Source organism: Neovison vison, chromosome 1, assembly GCF_020171115.1.
Source record: "Neovison vison isolate M4711 chromosome 1, ASM_NN_V1, whole genome shotgun sequence".
In the NCBI taxonomy this organism is placed as follows: Eukaryota; Metazoa; Chordata; class Mammalia; order Carnivora; family Mustelidae; genus Neogale; species Neogale vison.
The window spans coordinates 232,384,272-232,407,845 of record NC_058091.1 but is presented as its reverse complement, the minus strand read 5'-3'; the positions used below and the strand labels follow the sequence as shown (position 1 = coordinate 232,407,845).

At 39.7% G+C, this 23,574-nt stretch overlaps 1 protein-coding gene across 9 annotated transcripts in view; it reads right to left on the bottom strand.

Moving 5' to 3' along the window:
- Positions 1-15,732: 15,732 nt before the first annotated feature.
- JAKMIP2 (janus kinase and microtubule interacting protein 2) overlaps positions 15,733-23,574 on the bottom strand; it is a 167,138-nt gene continuing 159,296 nt past the window's right edge. For 7 of the 9 annotated variants that reach the window (XM_044224897.1, XM_044224879.1, XM_044224918.1 and 4 more), the window contains one exon: positions 15,734-16,695. In XM_044224897.1, coding sequence (XP_044080832.1) covers positions 16,675-16,695 — 21 coding nt within the window. In that variant the 3' untranslated portion in view covers positions 15,734-16,674. Of the gene's footprint in view, positions 16,696-23,574 lie in introns of all 9 variants that reach the window. The other 2 variants (XM_044224903.1, XM_044224936.1) reach the window with 1 other exon arrangement.

Sequence of the window (23,574 nt, the reverse complement as noted above, 5' to 3'; positions counted from 1 at the left end):
TTCCTTTGTGGTATTATCTTTGAGAACAGGAAATAGAACTCAACTTATAATTTTAGAAGCCTCAATTTTAAGGCCAAGGAAATGGTCCCACAGGCTCTGGTTATTTAAGAAATAAGATACTCCAATCTCTGTGTGTATATGTATGCATATGGTAACAGTAAACTTATCTCAAGTTCGTTGATTTTTTTTTTTTTAAGATTTTATTCATTTATTTGACAGAGATCATAAGTAGGTGGAGAGGCAGGCAGAGAGAGAGAGGAGGAAGCAGGCTCCCCGCTGAGCAGAGAGCCCTATGCGGGGCTCGATCCCAGGACCTTGGGATCATGACCTGAGCCGAAGGCAGAGGCTTTAACCCACTGAGCCACCCAGGAGCCCCTCGTTGATTTTTTAAAATTTATTTTTGCCTTTAAAATTTCAGTATACTTGGGGTGCCTGACTGGCTCAGTCATTTACGTGTCTACCGTTAGCTCTGGTCATGATCTCAGAGTCCTGGGATCTGAGCCCTGTGTCTGACTCCCTGCTCAGTGAGGAGTCTGCTTCTCCTACTCTCTCTGCCCCTTCCCCTACTCATGCTCTCTCTTTCAAATGAACAGGTAAAATCTTTTAAAAAGTAAGTAAATAAAATTTCAGTATATTTAACACACAGTGTTTTATTAGTTTCAGGTGTACAATACAGTGATTCAACAATTCTATACATTACTCAGTGCTCATCATGGTAAGTCAAGTCACTGATTCTTACTGTTTAACATCAGGTTCTTTTGTTAAATTCAAGTATAATTATTTACAGGTATTTAAGAATAGGATCTATGATAGGACTCCATTACCCTAAAAGTAGCCTCAACCTTTACCCATACACAGAAAATATACACAGAAAGATGTAAATATACACAGAAAGATGTCTAGGATAATGTTTATGTATTAATGATGATGATAATTTCTATGTGGTACAATTAGGGGTTAAATTTTACTTCATTTTTCTATTTTTCTATATTGTTTGAGAGGTTTTCCCCAACTTAAATTATAAATTTGAAGTTGGAAAATTGGCACAGAGTCCCATGTAGCTTCTCTCTATAGTAACAAATTTTTTTAAAGTTTTTATTTTTTAATTTGAGGACAAGAGAGTGAGCAAGAGAGAGAGAGAGAGGGAGAGCATGAGGGAGGAGGATTAGAGAGAGGAGCTGCACCCTGTTGAGCAGGGAGACTGATGTGGGACTCGATCCTGGAATTCTAGGATCATGACCTGAGCCGGAGGCAGTCGCTTAACCGACTGAGCCACTCAGGCGCCCAATAGCAACATTTTTTAAAAAAAATATTTATTTATTTGCTTATTTGAGAGAGAGAGAGAGAAAGATAGAGAGAGAGAAAGAGAGAACATGAGCAGGAGTAGGGGCAGAAGAAAAGGGCAAGAGAGAATCCTCAAGTAGACTTCCCACTGAGCATGGAGCCCAGTGTGGGGCTTGATTCCAGGACCCTGAGATCATGAACTGAGCCAAAACCAAGAGCTGGCCACCCAACCCGCTGAGCCATCCAGGCATTCCTATGGTAACAACTTCTATAACTATAGTACAATGGTGAAACCAGGAAATTATTGGTATAGCACAAACTACAGAGTTGGTTCAGAGGTCTCCGGTTTTTACATGTACTGATTTGTGGCAACTGTCTCTCTTAACTCTGTTTATTCCTCAGTGAGCACTGCTATTATAGGGCGGGGTGGAGTACAGAGCACACTGCACTTTCTAAGGATAAACACATACCTGCTTTGAAAAATCACATTACTTATCACTCATATGGTAACAAATTGGTAGGAAGTTATCTCATCCTTCCAAAATTACTGGTAATGATGAGCTTGAGTTGGCTTGTACCAACTCTGAGGGCCAATTGTTAAATATTCTAGAATTTTGTCATTGGTAGTTTGAAATCAGCCACGGTAAAAATGTTTATCTTCGAGACATCTGCCAAGAGTATAAATCAAGACTTCCCCTCTCTTCTGACAGTCTGCTTACCAGCATACGGCTGTTCACACGGCATTTAGCGTTGGTCTTGGCTAATCCTAGCTGTCCATACAATTCTTCTCATCTGGGTCTCACTGTAAAACCTTACTCCTGGTAAGACATCCCCTTATCATTCATGATGTTTTTTTCCCTCAGGTTCGTAAAACAGGGCAGCTAGATAATCCAACAAAAAGGTTTTCTGTTAATGGCTTCTAATACCTTAATATATGGCCTTTCTGGGTAACTCACTTCCATTTTGCCCAGAGACGTTCTCAAATATATATTTATTTTTAACTCCAGGAGAACGTTTGAGGTCATGTGAAAGATAAGCAGCAGAAAAGTTGTTTGAGGGTGGAAGGAGCAATGTGGCAGGCAGCTGTGGGTTTCAGGCAAAAGCAAGAACAGCACTGCCTTCACTGCCTCAGTCCCGTCCTTCTTTCTGTGGAGCTACAGGGAGTCACGGGGCCCTCTCTGTTAAGGAAGGTGACGGGAATGGGGAAGAGAACTGAGTTTTATACTTCAAAAGAGGTAGAAAGCCAAAGAGATTCTTTGCAGGTAGTAGTGGGAATATATAAACTTTTATTTAGTGAAGGGCCATATCCTTCCATCTTTAGTTAACATGTTAGCTATGTTTCTTCTTAACTGTTAATATTGTTGAAGAAGAATTCAAGTAAGTAAATTTGAAGCTCTAATTGGCTTTATAAGGTGATTCATGAATTGGACACCATGCCATCTTGCAAGTAGAAGGGGGTAACAAAAAGTTACACAAAATGGAAGGTTTTTACAGGAGAGCAGGTGGGGCAAGGAAGTTATTGGCAAAAAGAAAGGAAGGAGTGTTTCAAGCAAAGTCATTTTCCTTAGGGAGACAAGCAGGGAGTCTTATCATGCAGATGACCTCATCTTCCTTTGAGGGGTGGAGGTGGGGATGGAGAAGGCCCACATGACAGATTACCTCATTGGCGCTGACCAGAAAATTCCTGACTGACATGTTAAGGCTACACTTCTGGGGGTGCGGGGGAGTTGAAACTGTAGTTAGGGTAGGTATTAAGCCCCTGTTTGGTGACCTAGACTAGCATAAGTGACTCCATCTTAGTCTCTGGTTTTCTTTTTAATAGTACATTAATTGGGGGCACCTGGGTGGCTCAGTGGGTTAAGCCGCTGCCTCCGGCTCAGGTCATGATCTCGGGGTCCTGGGATCGAGTCCCGCATCGGGCTCTCTGCTCAGCAGGGAGCCTGCTTCCCTCTCTCTGCCTGCCTCTCTGTCTACCTGTGATCTCTCTCTGTCAAATAAATAAATAAAATCTTAAAAAAAAATAGTACATTAATTGCAGGGGCGCCTGGGTGGCTCAGTGGGCTAAAGCCTCTGCCTTCGGCTCAGGTTATGATCTCAGGGTCCTGGGATTGAGCCCCATATCAGGTTCTCTGCTCAGCAGGGAGTCTGCTTCCCCTACCCTCTGCCTGCCTCTCTGCCTACTTGTGATCTCTTTCTCTCTGTTAAATAAATAAATAAAATCTTCAAAAAATAAAAAAGTACATTAATTGTAGACAAATAAATAAATAAATAAAAAACAGAAATGTAACTTTTCTATTCTGTATTCTCCCCCTTGTCTCTCTATGTTGTTCATTTAACAGACATTTGCAGACTAACTGTTGGAGGGGAGCAAAATTTGCCACCTCAAATATGTTTCTTTGGCATGTGGATTTCTTGGGTCTGAAGATTTTTTAAGAACAAGAAGACTCAGCAAGAAACTTTAATTTTCTCCTAATTACCTAAAAGACTTTAGATAGAGTTCCTGTTCCAATAAGGGAACTAACACCATAGACAAGTCCTGTACAATATGAACTAGGTGTGGTAGACAGGGAGGAACGTGGCAAAGGACGTTTGTTAACACTTCTTTCCATGCCCCCACTCTTTTTATATGGCCAAGGAAACATTTGCTTACTGAACCTTTACTCTTTTTCATCTTTCTATGAATTGTCTTCCTTCCCTGTGAAGTCCCAGACCTCTACCCTCTTCTCCTTAATCATGGATGGCAAATAAGCCTCAACTGCCTGTCTATGGGCCTCCTATTCTTATGATGCTCCTGTGAGTTCTTAAATTTGATTTTCTCCTGTTAATCTGTCTCATGTCAATTTAACTCTTAGACCAGTCAGAAGAATCTTGAAGGGTAGAGGAATGGTTTTCCTCCCCAACATGTTTTATGGATAGACTAAGCCAGGTACTATGGGGGAATAGTAAATATTCTCTCAGCTCAAAGCCCACTGGTAGTACAGTATAGTGCAATGAGCACAAACGTGAGAGTTAGATCTGGATTCAAATTCTGACTCAGCCAATTGCTAGCTGAATAAACTTGGACAAACTACCAAGTTTTACTGTGTTAGTTTCTTCATTAGTAAATGCAAAGTTGTTAAGAGCATGAATGATAATAATAAGCCCCAACTCTATAGGGATCATTTTTTTTTAAGATTTAATTTTTTCAAGTAATATCTATACCCAGTGTGGGGCTCACAACTTACAACCCTGAGATCAAGTGTTGCAGGCTCTAAGTATGGAGCCCACCAGGTACCAATGTATGGGGTATTTTATGTAGCTTAATAATGTTTTATTTTATCTCACTTTAACTTAATCCTTATCATAACTTTGCCAGTTGTAGGTTGTATTATTTCCATCTTATAAATGAGAGATTTGAGCCAGAGACATTCATTAACTTGGTCAAGGACATAGAGCTAATGGGGAACAATGTTGGGATTCATAAGATCACTCTAGAGGCCATATGGCATATGAAAAAGCTTATAAAAATTCCTAGATGAATAGTAGGGGCTCAGCCGTTGTATATTGTTATTCACTTTATTTATAATTAATTAAATGTTAGTTATATTGATGATTATATTAATATAATTACATATTACACAAGATTCTATAATGTATCATACAATGCCTTAATTATATGAATTAATTACATATATATGTGTGTGTGTGTGTGTGTGTGTGTATGTATATATTTGAGGGGAAAGTGGAATCAGGTTATCTGAGCCATATCTTGGCTCTGCTATTTGTGACTTCTGCCAATAGGGAAATCATGCAAATATTCTCGTTTACACACAGGCATGCTTGCCACATGGTAGCTGTTCAATAAATGTGCAAAAATAAAGGAATAAAAAAATGAATAAGCAAATGAATAAATGTTTAAGATCAATTCGGATCTTAAAAAAACAACTCTCCTTGTAACATACACAAAGGAAAACTGACAGGGACATCCGGGCTCACGGAACAGCGGACCACAGAGGGTCCCCACAGTGCCTCGCTGTGGTACCAAGAGGTACTGCAAGAGCATCGCATAGGCTTCCCAGTCGCGCCTAATCCTTGGTATGTTGCCAGGGATTTGCCCAGCTACTTGTTTGCTCCCCGTCTACACCCAATTAATTCTTGCCCAAGCAGGAAGACTCTTGCTTGGTCCTACACATAAATCACTGCTTATTCACTGAACATTGCGATATTCTGGTCGCATATGTTTTTCTTGGTTTTGTCAGAGCGGCAGGAGTCAGGGCTGTGAAAGCAGGTATGTTTTAGTAATGTTCTTTCATACATTATGCTCTTGTATTATCCTTTGCACTTTTCCCTTTCACACTCACAAAGTTCTTCAAACCTCACAAATAATCAAAATGTGAGTTCTGGAGCCTGTCAGTGACTGTGCCCTTGCACACTGGTCACGCATTAAAACTTCTGGTACTCATCTTGCTACATGTCTCATGTAATTCTGACAACAGCCCAACAAGGAAAAGGATTTTATTCTCTTCCTTTTACAGAAAAGGGAGGCTTGGAATGAGTCAGTAACATACCTAGCAGCAGAGGTGCGACTGGGGCCGAGTCTGCTGGTCTTCCAGACACATAATGTCTGTCATAGCAGAAAAAAAAAAAAAAGATAAATAGGTCATAAAGAGAAAAGACCAACATGATTGTGTCTCTGCTTTACTTTCATCAGTAATTATAAGAAAATGGGAGAACCTGGCTTATTTTGAACCGTGCTTTCCCATAGCAACCCCTATATAACCAAGGGGACCCAGTCCTAAGAAGCAGGGATGCTTTGACAATTACACAGTGACTTACAAAATGCTGTTTATGGTTAAGAATGGCAGCCTGGTGAAATGAAAGCATATTTAGATCATGCTTTGTGCAAACAAGAATTGTTGCTGTTTTTCAGGCTTCTTGGGAGGTAAATGTGTTTTAAGGACAAATCCCCTATTTTTTTTTTCTTGAAGAATTCCTTTATGAAACATAATATGCTTTGGCAAAGATATTTAAAACATAATACTGTTATTTTAAAAAATGCAAGTGCATTCACATAGAGAAACTCTAGACACAATAACATACCTTCCCTCGACTGTTCCCTGGGGAGAGCTTGCTTCAGAGGTGGAGAATTAGGGAGTGAATCTGATGAACTGCCTTGACCCCTTTTGTCTGGTGTCTGAGAGAATTTGGAATATTTGGAGACTGTGTAATTGGTCGCCAAGTTTCTCTGAGCCTTTGTGCTTGCAAATGAATTTGCTGCCTGGGTAAAGACAAAAACTCAGCCTCCCTGAAGTGAAGGACAGGCTGCAAAAACCAGAATGGTGAGAAAACATAGTAGGAGAGTGGGAGAGGCGGTGCCTCTGTTCAGATGATTACTTTCACATTGGCGTGTGGAAGAGAAACACATAACCAAGGCATACAAAATACCGCATAACATCAGCTTCAGATTTTCCTTGAGCCAACACTCTTTCCTAGACTTTTGGATAAATGCTTCCCTCTTGTGGTCAGATGGTAAAATGCAGGGGGATGGAGAACTTGAACCAGGAAAAGGTGAAGGGAGCTGGGAATTTTTTTTTTTTTTTTGCATATATTTTCTGAAGAGTTTTTGGTTTAAGGAATAAAACTCTCCTTCCAAAAGAAAGAGAGGGAAAAGAAAAAAAAGAAAAAAAAGGAAGGAAACAAGAAAACGTACAAAACCTCAGAAAAAAACAACAAAATAACTTTCCCCAAAAATGGCTCAGTTTACCTATTTCCACCTCCATGGAGACTTCTTTTATCAGCTAAACAAGAAGTGATTCCTCCCTCCACAGCCCCATATATGAACAACAGAACCAGAATAAATGAGTGAGACATGGCTGGGTAGTCGGGACAATGTGACACACTCAAGTTCTTTAGTTTTGTGTTTCTCTGCCCTCAAATAGCTCAGACTTCATTGGGGGGATGGTGGGATCAAACAGAGTGAGTGATTTTAATATACACGGCAAATGACAAGCGAGGTACACACAAATGCTTTGGGAGAACAAAGGGTATTTTGTTCAACTCTTGAAGATGGTGATGCCTAAGCTGAATCTATAAAGATAAGAGTTATTCAGGACATCAATGGCCATGCTAAGGAAAGTGTGAGCTTTGTTTTCTGGAGTTCCTTTAGATCAAATAGCGGCCTTATATTGGCCACAGTGTACCCCAGTTCCCACTCCCCTATTTATGTTACATATTAGTCCAATAAGCATTTGAGAATTAACCCCAGGTAGGCATGGGAAACCAAGAAGAGATTTTAATGATGAGAACAACCTGGCCCGATCTGTACATTAAATCAAGCTGGAAACAACAGGTAGGGTATATTCATTATTTTTCTATTCAATTTTTTTTTTTTTTTTTTTTTTTTTTTTTTTAGCTCTTCACCCAACGTAAGGTTTGAACTCATGACCCTGAGATCAAGAGTTCCACGCTTCCCCACTGATTGAGCCAGTCAGGTGGCCCTGCAGGGCATATTCAAAGAGGGCACAGCTGGAAGCAGTTATTTTACCAGGAAGCTGCTGCAAGGATTCAGGTGAGAAACTCTTAGTAGATGCGATGAAGAAGAGAAGACCGACAGGTGGGGGAGGGCTGAAGTCACTGGAACGTGTAAAGGATTGAATGTGGAGGGTGAGGGAAATGCCGAGAGAATGAGGGCTATGGATCCATGAAAATCCATCTCTCACTAAGTTAGGGAACAGGGAAGGAGCAGGTCTGGAATGAAAAAAATTAACTCAGAATACTTAGTGGTTTTGATTTCATCATGGCCTTTAGTCATCCTGGGTTGACCCCCCCCCCCGCCTTTTTAAAGATTCTATTTATTTATTTAAGAAAGAGAGAGCATGAGTGAGGGAGGGACAGAGAGAGAGAAGGAGAAACAGACTCCCTGATGCAGAGTTTGATCCCAGAACCTTGAGATCATGACCTGAGCCAAAGTCAGCCTCCTAACCCCTGAGCCACCCAAGCGCCACCTGGATTAAGCTCTATTTCATTGTTTCCAGGCCTGATCTGTCTTACTTTAAGTTCATCAGGAGCAAGGACTGTATCTTGTCTCAAGATTCCTTAAATGCCTTTTGAAAAAGTACTCTTATCAAATTATTTAAAATGTCATTTTTACACAAATAAGTAAATATGCATCAAAGTGTTATGTACGTCATTAATTAAAGAAACCAGGTGAACACCTAAGCTGGTTCAAGAAAGATTTGAAGAACGGGATAAGATAGGCTGAATTCAAGGCAATATGTGGGAAACCAGGTGGGTGAATTTGTACACAAGACAAAATCCTAATCTTTGGGCTTGTCTTTTTCTATCAAGCTGAAAAAAACAAAAAAGGTCACACCTTACCAACTTTCTGCAAGTTGGTCTTTAACTGTACCAGGTTGTGAAACATCGAGTCTCTCATGATTGTGGCATTTTCCCTGGAGCAGATAACTTTACAGCTGAATGTGTTAGAAATCCCCTCTGAAATAAAATTGTAAAGATACACACTCATAACTTTGTATTGTGCTTACTTGGGGTATTTTTCTACATACTTTCCTATAGTAGTTCTAAGAATACTTCCTGTGCATTTTTAAAAAGATTTTATTTATTTATTTGACAGAGATCACAAGTAAGCAGAGGTAGGCAGAGAGAGGGAGGGGAAGCAGACTCCCCACTGAGCAGAGAGCCCGATGCGGGGCTAGATCCCAGGACCCTGAGATCATGACCTGAGCCAAGGCAGAGGCTTAATCCACTGAGCCACCCAGGTGCCCCCCTCCTGTGCATTTTTACAATTTTCAGTTTATTTCCCATGCTGTATAAACATAGATTTGAGGTGGTATAAATTACAGGCAAAATTAAATTAAAAGCCAAACAATAAAATCAATGAAGTAAAGAGAAAATAGAAAGACTTGATAGTATGCCATAATTAAATTTTAGATTCGTTCGTGCATTTCTAGGTAGTAAGGGCAAAATAATTTATACAGTAAGTTATCTCGTATTATAACAGAATAAAAATCCTGTTTCTGAGGTGGTTCTTATTTAGTTTTGTGTTTCCTCCTCCTCCAAAATTCTTAAAAAAAAAAAAAAAAGTGTCTTATGGAACTTCACATAGATGACCCAGAGGTAGTGGCCCCTGTCGTCAACATTTTGTAGTAACTGCAGGCACAGATTACCAGTGATTATTTGTTATAGACCCTTTTGGTCAAAACCAATAACTTCATCCTTTTAAGTGCATCTGCATGCAAAAAAAAAAAAAAAGTATTCAAAACAGATTTTTATGTGGATCATTTTCAGTGAGAAAAAACCCTACAACCTCACATTCCATGTGTAACTGCTAAATTGCTTAAATAAAAGAAGCATGATTCGTCAGCCATTTGGCACAAACATTTACCATGAGGTAGGTACGCATTCGACCGCATATCTGTCCCTCTGCCACCGACTGTGCTGGCTCACCGGGAGGTAAGAGGTAGGGCTGCATCTGGAGAGGGCAGGCTCCTCTCCAGGGGAATTGTGGGAGGAAGTGTCTCCCATCCCCCGCACTCTTTCGGGGAGACAGGGGCGCACAGCTAGGAGAAGTCATTTGAATTGCTGACATGATGGCCTATTGGGGTTATGTATCAGAATTAAGGTCATCAAAACAGAGCTTTTCATTTATAAAATTAGACTCCATAATAGTAGTTGCCTATTTCATGGCATGTTGCTACGCTTGGTACCTTTTTCAGAGACGCTGGGTCAGTTGGCAATCTTCGTTGGATAATGTCGATAGTGATGTTTTGAGGGCTGCAGCTGTTTCATTCTTCTCTGTTTTGAGGGTTTGACTTGGCACACAAGGGGTCCTATAAACGAGTAACAGAAGGTTGTAATGAACTGATGAGCAATGCTTTTTGCTAAAGCACTTAAGTTACCGAAAGAGCACAAGTTAAAGATAAATGGGTACAACTGAAAGAAGAAACTTAGTGTGGGTTTTTTAAGCCCACCCACAAATACCAATATTATTTTTAGAAGCTTTTTTTTTTTTAAGATTTTATTTATTTGCAAGAGAGAGTGAGAGAGAGAAAGAGAGCACAAGCAGGGGGAGTGGCAGAGAGAGAAGCAGACTCCCCATGGAGCAAGGAGCCAGATGCAGAGCTGGATCCCAAGACTCTGGGATCATGACCTGAGCCGAAGGGAGGTGCTTAACCGACTGAGCCACTCAAGCGCCCCTTTTTTTAGTAGTTCTTAACAATGACCTACAATACTGTACCTCATATTGTGCCATCTTGGTTCTTTGTTTCATGCATACATGGACTGTTTCCCACATTCATCTGTAAGCTCTTTGAGGTATGCCAGTCTGTAAGGACTGGTCCATAATGGATGCTCACCTGATACATACTTGTTAACTTGCTACCTCTAGTGGTTCTCTATGGTAGGGGAAAAAGGTAGGTGGATACAGGAAAAGAAGTAATATCTAGAATAAGGATGGCAAATACCTGGCAAGGTTCTCTCCCAAATTATACTCAGAGCGGGAATGCTAAACGATCATGGGTCTCTCCTCGAATATGTAAATTCTGCCTTGGACTCTTCCCCATAGTGCTCCTGGCAGGTACAATAAAAATTCAGAGTGAATAGATGAGGAGAAATCCATTTACTCTTCTTGATGTAGAGTTTGATCACTGACATTATGCTGATGGCTCTGATTCTGCTTTACCTTATTTGTCAAAAGTAGGTAAGAGGACAGTTAAACAAAACAAAAGCAAAAACCTATGAACCATGCAAGATAAAGTTTTAAAAAATGCAGCTTGTTTTATTTTTATATAAACTAAAACACCAGAGCTCATTGATTCCTATATTAAATACATAAATTATAAAATGACCATTCATAAAACTTTACATACAATAAATTGATTCCAGTCTCTACGGTAATACATACAGTGCATGTACATGGTCAGTGTACAGGAGATCATTCTGGTGAAACTCAGTCAATTGATATTTTTCTCTCATTAATAAACAAGCACTGAACCAATAGATGGAGTCATGCTAATGAGATGGAGAGAAAGAACCCCAAATGAGGCAGTTGATCAGATGAAAGCTCTGAGAAATTGGTCCCCTGGCTACATTAGCACAGTAGGCATCTGGGAATCAAGTATTCAAATACATCGGGTCTCTTCTTGAGTCCCCATAGAGTTGGATCTCAAAGGCTAAAACATGCATGAACCCTTGTTGGAATGAGATTTCTAGCTGATAAAATTATGGGAATTTTGGGTAATATTAATACTGTAGGTTGTACTAGACTTTCTGTTGCTCTTCCTAGAAAACCACTGGCATCACTACCAGGCTGGTTTATGGGGCTGGGTAATTGGAAAGCCAATGAGTAGTTCCTTGCCTCAGTCAACAATAGGGAATCGTGGTAGTGAACAGAAGGTAGAGGAGGACAGAGAAGAGGCAGGGAAGGAGGAGAAGAGCACAGACACCAGATGCTAACAAAAAATATGAGTTACTTAGCAGCATAGAAAAACCCCTTCCTTAAGTCCTCAATCCTAGGACAGAAGTACACATTAAGTAAGCACTCACACCATCACCTATGTACAGAATATATATGTTTTTATATGTACATTACATATCTATAAAAGTGTTTGAATTTTGATCTGTCTCATAGGAAGTTACCATAGTGAATTGGGGGGGAAATAGGCACATTTTGTGAGATGTCAATCAAATCTAAGTGATTGCTCTTATTGATGGATGCTGGGGATGTGCTTTTTGGAAACTGCATTACCCACACTCGAGCGAGTTTGTAGAGTCTCGACTTTAGGCAAAATTGGACTCAAAGTTGTTTACACCATTTCCATCCTACAGAACTTTGCTATAACAAGGATGGAAATAAAAGCAGGGTGCAAAGACCTTAATGCAAAAACACAAATGCAAACACAGGGAACTTCACCCAATCAGTCCCTGCCACCTCTGAGCATGATACATTAGGTTGAATATAGCAAATTATAACCTATTTTTGACACATTACTCCTTGGAATAGATCTTTAGTAACTTGATTAAACACTGGACTTGAACTTTCAACAGCAGAAGGTTTATTTAAGAAGAACCAAATTAAATGGCAGCAAAGGAATGTGAATCTTCCTTGCCCAGTACTGAAATGGAGTTAGAGGATCAACTCCAACCTTCTCTTATGTATGAAGCTTCTCACCAATACACCTGAAATTCAGTCTCAAGGTAATATAAAGAAGTGACAATGCAGTTGAACGGGAAGAAAACTTTAGTCCTTTAAGACCTTGTGACCTACTTTTTTCCCTTTAAAAAAGTATCAACTTAAGGAGAAGCCAGGGCCCATCCTGGAAGTATTAACTCATGACATAAAGTCATCTAAGATTTGCTTTGATTATTGATCTCCCAGAAGTAATATTGAACTTTTTCAACACAGTAGATAAATGTATATATACACACACACACATATACTATGTATACATGTATATATATACATACATACATAGTGCCACTCTTTGACAGATCAAAAAATGCAATTAAGTATTTAAAAATGTCTATGCTGTCCATCTACTTTGATGTAACATAACACACACGATCCAATTATTTAAACATCAACACAAAAATATCATTTTTATAGTTCCCATGAAAACCTAGGTAGTTTTTCAAACACTTCCTTTTTAAACAATGAAGATAAGAATTACATTGAAGACATTAAACATGTGAATTACACAATGGGTTTACAGAAAAAGTTGACAATAAATAGGCAAAAGGAACAAGTTTATCAAAGATTTATTATGAACAAAAATTTAGTTGAAATTAAATACTGTAGCAAAAATTATTTGGCAAAACTTTATTTCTCCCATACTAGTAGAGAACAAATGTCCCCTTTCAGCTCCAGTGATGACCCATGAACCCTCTACATCATGTCTATCCTACTGAAGAACCAGGCCACCTATGTGACCATTTATTTGTGAGTGGAAGAAAAATCAAAGCAAAATTTATTCTTCCACCCCTAAAACCTTACTACTAGCAGGTTTGATACGGGTTAAAAGCACATTCAAATGTGTTTCCTAAAATAAAATTTGGGTGGCATTAAGGAAAAATGGTTAGACAGTCAATTTAATAATAGAGACTTTTTCTAGTATGATAGCCAAATATAGTTTTCGATTTTGTTTTTCTTTCCTTGTGAAAATTTTCCTGTCCTGAATAACTATCCAAATTGGGGCTTTCCTTTTTTGTCAAACTATTCTTTAATATCATTAGTTACATTTATTTTCCAAGAGATGAATACTTTGATAAGAAAAATTAACTAAAGGAACCCTGAAGAAGGTCATCCTGACCACTACTAATTTATTGGCCAAGTATGTCAGGGTAGTTCAGATACAGAAATTAAACATCAGAGTGGGGATTATGTACTCTCTGTAAGAAGTGGGCCCACATTCAGCCTCTCCATTACTCATGAGATACCCTTTACTATTGCTGGACATAATATGCAAGGGAAACATTCATTTAAATAGGATTCATTTCTGTGGCTCCATGAGTGAAACATACCTTTATAATTTTGTTGATGTTCTTATAATTGTTGAAGTGAATAACAGAGATGCATTTATCAAAATATTTAGCCTAATCCAATGGTATGTAAACTTTGAGGATCAGGACTAAGACTTGGTAAAAACATACCCTTTTAGCCTAAAATCTAGAGAACTTTGCTCATTTCCTGAAGGTTAAACAAAAAGTATGAATCCCTCCCTTTTGCATTTGTCCTAAATGCATCTAAAGCTGCTTAGATGGTCATCCTACCTGTATTGCTTGTGTGTGATCTTCTATGTTTGTGATACAATCAGATTTATAGCAGATAAGGTACACAATCAAGCCACACTATTTTTACAGATGTTTCTTATCATTTAAATCAAAGTCAGTGCTTGGATATAAAATTTAGCATACAAGTTTCTTGGTGGAAAAAGCAAGATGAAGAGAAGGAAAGCAGGTTTGACATAGCAGATGGAGTATGGATTTGCACAGACAGACCCTGGATTGTCCACTAAAGAACAGAAGAGAAAAGTTGAAGAGGGAAGAGTAATTGATTCTCTTCCACATACTCTGAGATCAGAAAGGGTTGGGTCACAGACTGTGGCGTAGTGCCACATTCTTTAACATTGCCTGCACAACGAATGTGCTCTTCATACCGAGTAAAGAAACTACCCAGTTGAATAAAGAATCCAGCAGGATGATTATTTTGTATATTCCCAGTAGGACCCATTACTGTACATCTCCCCAAAATGAAAGGGATGATCAGACTAATTATGTGATACTATTAGTAGATTCCACACCTTAATTTCAGAGTTGGCTCTCCTGCGACTAAAGTGTTTCTTCCTTATCATCGCATGCATACACAATAAGGAGAGCTAGGAGATACTTCTCAGGGAAATGACGTTCTTCGGTCTTGTTCAAAAACACGAGATGATCTGTTTACTATAGGTTATCAGAGATCCCAGCTCTGGATCTCCCAACCTTTATTGCTAGCGATATCCCAGGTAGCTCAGTGGGAAAGCTTCAGTGCTGCGGTGCTTAGATTTAACAAAACTGAAGCACTATTTTATTATGTGGGGGACTCTTTCTCAACAATACAAGAAAGTCAAATAATATAGCAGTCATAATTTTACAAAGCACTTTGTGCTACTTTAAGCACCTCTTGTTCCAGAATTGAAAAAACAAAACAAAACAAAACCTTTATGAAAAAGCATTTAACCTCATTTTGCAGATGAGGAGACTGAGGCACAGAGAGGTTAAGTGACTGGGCCAAAGACACCTGGGTCAGCAGAAAAGAGGACAGAACATGGAACCCTCAGAATTCTAGCCTTTCTTGGCCTATTCTTCAGTTCCTGTTCTGGTTTGGAAAATGCCAGCGTTAAAAACCAAAGAATAAGATACGGAACTCACGTATGGAAGGATTTGTGTAGCATTTCATAGAAAGAGTTTCTGGCTCCCTACACACATTCTTTATGCATGGGAAATCTAGCCCTGTAAATAAAACCTTGACAATTTGAAAAATTGAGGCTGTTTTGTTATCTACAGTAAATGAGGTGTTAAATTTGTTTTTCAGGAACATTTACTGGCTCTCAGAGATGAATCCAAGACTCAGTATTATATAACTTAGGAAAAGTACCAGTCTTCTACTCTTCTCTGGTAGAAAACGACCTTATTGGTAATTTATGTTACTTCTATTAAAAAAAAAAAAAAGTAGAGCTGTCTTGTTGCTGTCAGCTCTCTGGGGAAAAAAAAATGTTATCAGTCTAAACGACAAGAGGTCAGAATGCTCTAGGCATATCAGGATACTTTAAAAAAAATTATAATTTTGTTGAACTTTTGCATCTCTGTGGCAAACTCAGCTGTTGGTATAAGTTTACTTTTCACCTCTACTGTGTTTTTATTCAAACAGTATAACATATTTATTTGCAGGCAATTTTAAGCAGCCATTTGAAAACCAGTATTTTGGACATGGATTCAGAGATGCTCTCGGGCCTGTGTGCCCTAGAGATAGATGGTAGCATTGTTAACAGAACCGAGTCAGGGAACTTGTGATTTAGGGCATCATCTTCTTAATTTTCAATATGAATGAGATCAGTCTGTTCGTGGAGGAAGACAGATGTGACAGAAGGCCAAGGCAGCATCAAATCTGCTTTTATTTCTTATGTTACATTCGCCTAGGTCCTCCGCCTTGTTGCCAGTTGAGTGGGGGTCATTGTGGTCCGCTCTCATCTGTCCTCTGTGGAATGCATTCCACAAGCTCCACCTCTTGCAGAGAAACAAATGGGAAAATGCTTTCCTTCCCATTCACATTGCAGACGGCTCTGTTCCTGAGTTTTAAACAACAATAAAGACAAAAAGCAAATCCCTGTAGTAAGAAACCAGACTTTTCAAATGAAACATTTTATTGTAAATAGCTCCTCATAGGTATTCCTCGTGCTTCATTTCCCACCCGCCCTTGTTTATTCCTTTGTTTTGATTTTTGAAAATGTTTATTTCAGGACTAGTGTTTCCATGGGGTGTGGTGTTACATTAAAATGATCCCCCTGCACAGCAGGGGGAGAGTGTTTCTTTGTAACTTTGGTTCCATGCCCAAGACACATCTTTCCTTGATCTGCTGAAACTGTTTCCATTGCTGAACTTTTTCTTTACACAATATACTTTTATAGTTCTTTTCTTCTGGTTTGACATATACATGTTTCATTAAATGCAGCATATATTGTAGATTTTCAACAGGGTCATGTGGGAACTGTCAAGTAAGAAACCTTGAATAATGGCTTTAAAATACACAGTTGTAGTCCTGGCTACAGGGTAGTTCTTAGCTTTTGATCTCCCTCTCACTGTTGTAAACATTTCTGCCATCTTTGAAGGTCTAGAAGCATTTGCCTTTCTGGGGTCTTATCCGTGTTTTCGGTTACTCTGAAAAACAGAGGGAAAATTCTTAAATCACCATTTCTGTCATTAACTGAAGCAGGAATAAAATTATTTTTTTAAGGAAAAAAAAATATTCTTTACCACCTCTTTGAGCTCTACTATCTAATCCAAGTTACATAAACGAAGTCTCTAAGCTCAATCCCTTTAATTTTAAGTGAGAAAAGAGAACAATCTATTTCAAGGGTTAAATATGCATGGAAAGTGACGAACAGGTCTTATTTCATAGTAAGTGGCCTGACATATAAGCAATTGTCATAGTAGCCTTTACTTCTGGGGCCTTCCAAGACAACACCTTAGAAGCTCAAATGAATAATCATACCCCCAAAATTAAATATAAAATTACAAAACATAAAATTATTTTAAAAGCAGATCTTGTCTATCTATGCCTTTCAGTGACTTACTTTTATGTCACATTTCCTCCTCAACAATTGTATCCAGTGGCAGGTAGACTCCACTCTGAGGTCTTGACCTGGGGATTCCCTGGGAAGTATGCCATATGGGTTTCTTAACTGGCTCCAGAGATGTTCCTGAAAAGGTACTTTCCTGGACTATACCAGTTAGAACTCCTAGCCCTATTTCTCTTTAAGTCTCTGTGTCTGAGTTTTAAACTTGGTTAGATGTTAAGGATATACTACTCTCTTCCCCCCAAAAGCCAGAGATGGCACAAAGGACGTGCTATCATGCACTGCTCAAAGACTTGGCCTTTAGAGCCTCAATAACATGGATGGAGAAAACTGGGATTTCCAGTTTCGGACACTGTATGTCCAATGACAAGTTATTTCAATTCTCTAAGCCTTCATTTCTCCATCTGTAAAACAAAAATACTAATTCTCTAGCAGGACTTTACTGGTGCTGCAGAAATAGTGATCAATATCCAAAGTGGTGGGAAGCAATGCAATTAGTACCCCAGGAGATTTCCAGTCCACCAACTAGAGGCAAATGAAAGATTCAAAAGAATTCCTGCCATTAGCACCAGTCAGAAATATCTGGAATTCATATTTGCAGAGGCATGTTGCTCCTAAAGACTAGATTAGACGTGAGTGAAAGAGTCCAGTGGGAGGACTCTGAGGAGGGAGGAAAGGAAAGTGGGAGGAAAGTGGGAGGAAAGAGTCCAGAGGAGGACCAGTGGGAAGGAAGTACAGTGGGTTAGATGTAGGAGGGAGAGACTGCTGGTACTTGCACAAATGAGACTCACATTCCAGTATTCAAATACAGAGCAATGCTCACCTATTGCACATCTTTCTTTGTCTATCTGGGCAGAGAACTGGAGAGGGGTGGCGGGGCAGAGATGAGGCAGGAGATTTGTTCCCAACAAGATGCTGTGGCTGGGAGCACCAGTGCTGAGATCCAGAGTAGCAATGGAAGGGCTTGGGTCTCAGCCAGTCAGGGAATACTGCTGTGGGCACACCCTGCACAGCTTCTGAAGAACTCACACATATGTTCCCCCAAATGGCCAGTCTTTCATCACCTCTCATAGAAAGGACATCAAGCACTGGTAACTGCCAGAGAAAAGCATCAACCACCAGGGAGAGAGTCACAAGCACTGTTAATGCAGTTGAGAGACATGTACTCTTTTCCCTCTGCCTCTTCCCTGCCCTCCACGAGAACCAAGCTTTGAACAGGGAAGAGGGAGAGATCTCTTAGAGCCAGATCATGAATCTATCCTACACCTGGAATAGGGAAGAAACGAGATTAGATAGACTCGGAGGTTGAATTTTAAACTGAGCCAGACTTTAAAGAACTGAAAAACTGGGGAGCCAGCTTGAGATTTATTAAAGAATAAGAGGAAAATTAGAACCCGAGTGAAAGCCATGTTTTGAGAAAAATAGATTATGTTCATATTTATATCCCACTGAGATAAGAGCCCCAAACAACTGGCTACAACTGTAATACTCCTATATTCCCTGGTAGAGAAGAAAACTGATCTTAACGTACATAAAAGATGCTTTAAGGTGTGTGTTTGTGTATAATATATGTACATATAAAAATATATATAGTGTATGTGTATTTGTATGGATAGAATAAATATGTAAACACAGAAGGGCAGTCTCCCAGAATATTAAATTTGTGTACAGTGAGTATCTGTAAAGGAACTAGGAACAGAGCCACATTTATTCAGATGGGCATTGTGAATAACTGAAGTCCCATCCAATGGGCCACCATCAATGACCAATTTTCAGTGAACCAAAGGCACACTGTAACAAAAATTGTAGAGAACATACATTTGCTTTTGATTGACAAGGTCCTTGGGATATGACAGAACCTCAGGAATTCCTATGAGTGGGTTGCTTTAACATCACCGAGCTTTAGTTTCCTCCTCTGCCACACAGCAATTGCAGCTACCATTTCTGAGAGTTTACTACATGCCAGCAGACCGTAAGTGAAGGAGCACAGTGATGTAATGTCTGACTTGTGATTCCAGTATCCAAGTACCTATGACACTGCCTGGTTCACAGATGACACTTGGCAAATATGAGTTGGGTTTAATGGACAGGCTACTTATGTTCACTGTTCTTTAGGGTTTTCTAACTGCTAGAAGTTATAGTTTTGATCCTTTATGGGCCACATATTTAGAGGTATATTGAGTCACAAACTGTATTTACCTCCTGATCCCTAGTTATCATAAAGAACCCCAAATCCTGGACAGCAGTCACTCCCTCTTCCTGCTTCTGAGGTCTCTGTAAAGGGCACCATCACCCAACAAACTGTACCATCCAGACCTTCCTGGGTCTGATGGGGTCTTCCTGACACCTTTCATTTCGTAACCCTCATATACAATTTATCATATGGTAAAATAGTCAATAAAGGGTAGCTCTTATTATTACCTCCATCTTACAGATGAGGAACCCGACCTATAAGGTAGTTGGGTTAAGAGAATCCTAGTGGGAAAGACATAATGATAAATTAAACAAAACTGAAGTCAGAGGATCAGAGCAGGCTTCCCTGAGTCGCTGCTTTTACACTGACATGGGTAGGACAAATGGATGTTAACTAGTTGATGGTTGTGTGGGAAAGACATTCCAAGTGGACAGAAGCACATCTCATAATGCATGATCCAAGACAGAATGCTTACTGTGTCCTAGGAACTTGGCTTTTAATGAGTCTTTCTATATGCCATGTACTATACTGGTTGCTTTACTTATATAATGTCATTTAATCCCTAGAGAAGTAGTAGAGGCTATCACTTGCTAATCTTTTATATTAAGAAATTAATATTTATAGAGGCATAATAGTATCTATTTTGTAGGATCTCTCTATTAAATAATAGATATGAAATGCACTTGTCAACCACAAAAGAGATGTCTTCTTTCTCTTCTTTACCATAATATCATAACCATCATTAAGAAGTATTTATGGATTGTCAATACAAGCTAGGCGCTATGTGGGCATTAGGGTTACAGGATGAATAAAAAATGTATGGTCCTGGCCCTCACGAACCTGGACAGAATGAGAAATACAGGCATTAATTGAGAAAAATGACAACAAGAAGAACCAAAACAACCCAAATGCATGTAAAATTTGTCTGGGAGTACAATCAAGGAAGACTTGCCTGCGGGAGTCACAAGTGAGCTGGGATCTGAAGGATAAGTGAGTAGGTGTTTACTAGATAAATCAGGGCTGAAAGTACTGTGTGCACAAGGACTGTGTGGGCAAACCCCTGCAGTAGGCAGAAGGGACTAAGGCTCATCAAAGAAGCTTCTACAGCAAGAGAAAGCCTGAGAGGCTGTTTGCAGTTAGACCATTCTGGGCTCTGTTTGGCCACATTAAGGGAATGAGATTTCACTCTGATGATGATGCTTTCCCAGACAGGGGGTATGGTTAGATTTGTGTTTCCCAAAATTCACTCAGCTGCCATGTGGAGTGCAAATTATAAGAGCGTCTAGAGAAGAAGCACTGAGCCAGGTGAGTAGGACATCACCACCATGGAGATGGGGGAGAATGTATTTATTCATGTATTCTTTCCTTTGTTCACTCATTTTTTTTAAGATTTTATTTATTTGTTTGTTTATTTAACAGAGAGATACACAGCAAGAAAAGGAACTCAAGCAGTGGAAGTGGGAGAGGGAGAAGCAGGCTTCCTGCACAGCAGGGAGTCTGATACCGGGCTCCATCCCAGGATCCTGGGATCACTACCAGAGCTGAAGGCAGACGCTTAACAACTGAGCCACCCTGGCTCCCCTGTTCACTCATTCTTCAAGTTATTCTCCAATGACACATAAAGAACAAATCAGATAGCCATCTTGTTATTATAGTCCCATCCTATCCAGGGCTCTGACCTAACATGTCACAAATCTGCTTTCTCAGTCTTTTATCCAACCATTTATTCATTTATCTGTCTAGCCTTCAGTCCACCTGTCAACTTAAAATGTGTTCAGCACTTAGTATATAGAAGGCACTGCTGTAGACCTTGAACATACAAAGATCTATAAAGCATAAGCCCTAGTCTATGCTTTCTTAATAGTCTAATCTATAAGACAGGGAAACAACCTCAGTATGACTAGATGAAGACTAATGAATATATCTACATAAAGAAAGACTGATTGGGGCACCTGGGTGGCTCAGTCAGTTAAGCGCTGGCCTTTGGCTCAGGTAATGATCCCAGGGTCCTGGGATCAACCCCCACGTTGGGCTCCCTACTCAGTGGAGAATCTGCTTCTCTCTCTCCCTCTGTCCCTCCCGCTGTTTGTACTCTCTTCCTCTTTGTCAAATAAATAAAATCTTAAAAAAAAAAAAAAAAAGGAAAGAAAGACTGACTAACTGGCATACAATGATTCATCTTATCTCTTAACAATATAAGAGAAAAAGGAACAAAATTTTTCATCTTAAACAATAAATATAGTAGAGTCATATTGCCATTTATTTTCTGCAGGCCACCCCCAGGCCTTGGCAGGAGGGATTGAAAAAATATAAATGTAATAAGAAATAGACATTTGCATATTTTCATGGAGAATTTGTAACTAATCAGTTATAGCTGGCTTTTTAAAAATTTTATTTATTTGACAAAGCAAGAGAGAGACCACAAGCAGACAGAGAGGCAGGCAGAGAGAGAGGGGGAAGCAGGCTCCCGCTGAGCAGAGAGCTGGATGCGGGGCTCGATCCCAGGACCCCGATTTCATGACCCGAGCCAAAGGCAGAGGCTTAACCCACTGAGCCACCCAGGGGCCCCGTAGCTGGCTTTTTAAAAAGAGTTTTATTTATTTATTTAAGAGAGGGAGAATGAGAGCGAGATGGGCAGAGGGAGAGAGAGAGAGAGAAGCAGACTCCCTACTGAGCAGGGAGTCTGATGTGGGCTCTATCCTAGGACCCAGAGATCACAATGCCAGCCAAAGGCAGACACTTAACCAACTGAGCCACCCAGGCGCTGCTATGGCTGTTTTTATAACACAGTTTGCTTGTTTATTTATTTATTTGACAGAGAGTGAGAGAGAGAGAGAGAGATCACAAGTAGGCAGAGAGGCAGGCAGAGAGAGAGGGGGAAGCAGGCTTCCCCGCCGAGCAGAAAGCCCGATGCAGGCCTTGATCCCAGGACCCTTAGACCATGACCCGAGCTGCAGGCAAGGCTCAACCCACCCAGGCGCCCACAGTATTTATTTTTTAAGTCTTTTTTTTTTTTTTATCAGAACAACAATATAGTATTATTGGTCTTTTAACCTGTATTATGTTATTAGACAGGAAGTGAAAATACTGAACTATCAAGTTCAAGTGTTCATGGTTGACACTGGGATCATTAAAAACAAACAACGGGGGACGCCTGAGTGGCTCAGTTGGTTAAGCAGCTGCCTTCGGCTCAGGTCATGATCCCAGTGTCCTGGGATCGAGTCCCACATCGGGCTCCTTGCTTGGCAGGGAGCCTGCTTCTCCCTCTGTCTCTGCCTGCCATTCTGTCTGCCTGTGCTCACTCTCGCTCCCTCTCTCTGACAAATAAATAAAATCTTAAAAAAAAAAAACCCCAAAACCAAAACAAAAAAAAAACGAACAACGGTAGGTAGGTGAAAAATTATGATCACCTGTTCTCGGTATGGTCTTCCAAACTGCATAATGAACAGAGTTGGTTCTGGTATGTTCTTCATTAACATGTCCCTCTTCAGAAGAAGAGGATTTTCAGTCACTATAACCTGGTCACTATAACCTGGATGTAACAATAACCTGGTGATAGCTATTTCTTTACTCCTCTCATTTTCTTCTTTCCTTTGTCTCCCTGTATAACTGACATGTAAGAATTTGTGGTACACTATTTATTTAGAATAAATCTACAGAATGCATGCACAGATGGTATCTTCTGAAACTACCTGGGGTTCCCCTGCTTAAGATGAAAGTCCTGATATAATCTGTGCAGCTGCATTTAGCTGCCACTGAGAGCAGTAAGGGTGCTTTCTTGGGAGCCTTCGGCAGCTTCTAGATCACCGCAAAATGACTTAGGTAATTTAATTGCGAAAAGAAAAAAAAGCACGAGTGGCTCCACTTCAAGGAGGGTATCTTTACATATAATTTAAGTGAGTCTTGGGTTTAAGAGCAGAGTATAAATCCTTAATTTAGTAGGAAAAATATTTTTATGGTTATGTGTAATACACCTTAACTACCTGCCAAAGAGCCAAACATTTTTCTTCCTTACTTCTTCCTATCTCTCCTTCATCTGCTTTGGAGATAAAAGTGGCATTGATCGATTTCCAGTCATCTTATTTAAATCTAGAATACTTCCTGAAAAGAGGAGACAAAAAGGAAATTACTTGTTCTGGTTTAGGTGGTAAAATACTTGGTAATGCTAGAAGTTATAATTCCTTTTTTTTTTAAAGTTTTTTTTGTTTTTGTTTTTTTAAAGATTTTATTTATTTATTTGATAGACGGAGATCACAAGTAGGCAGA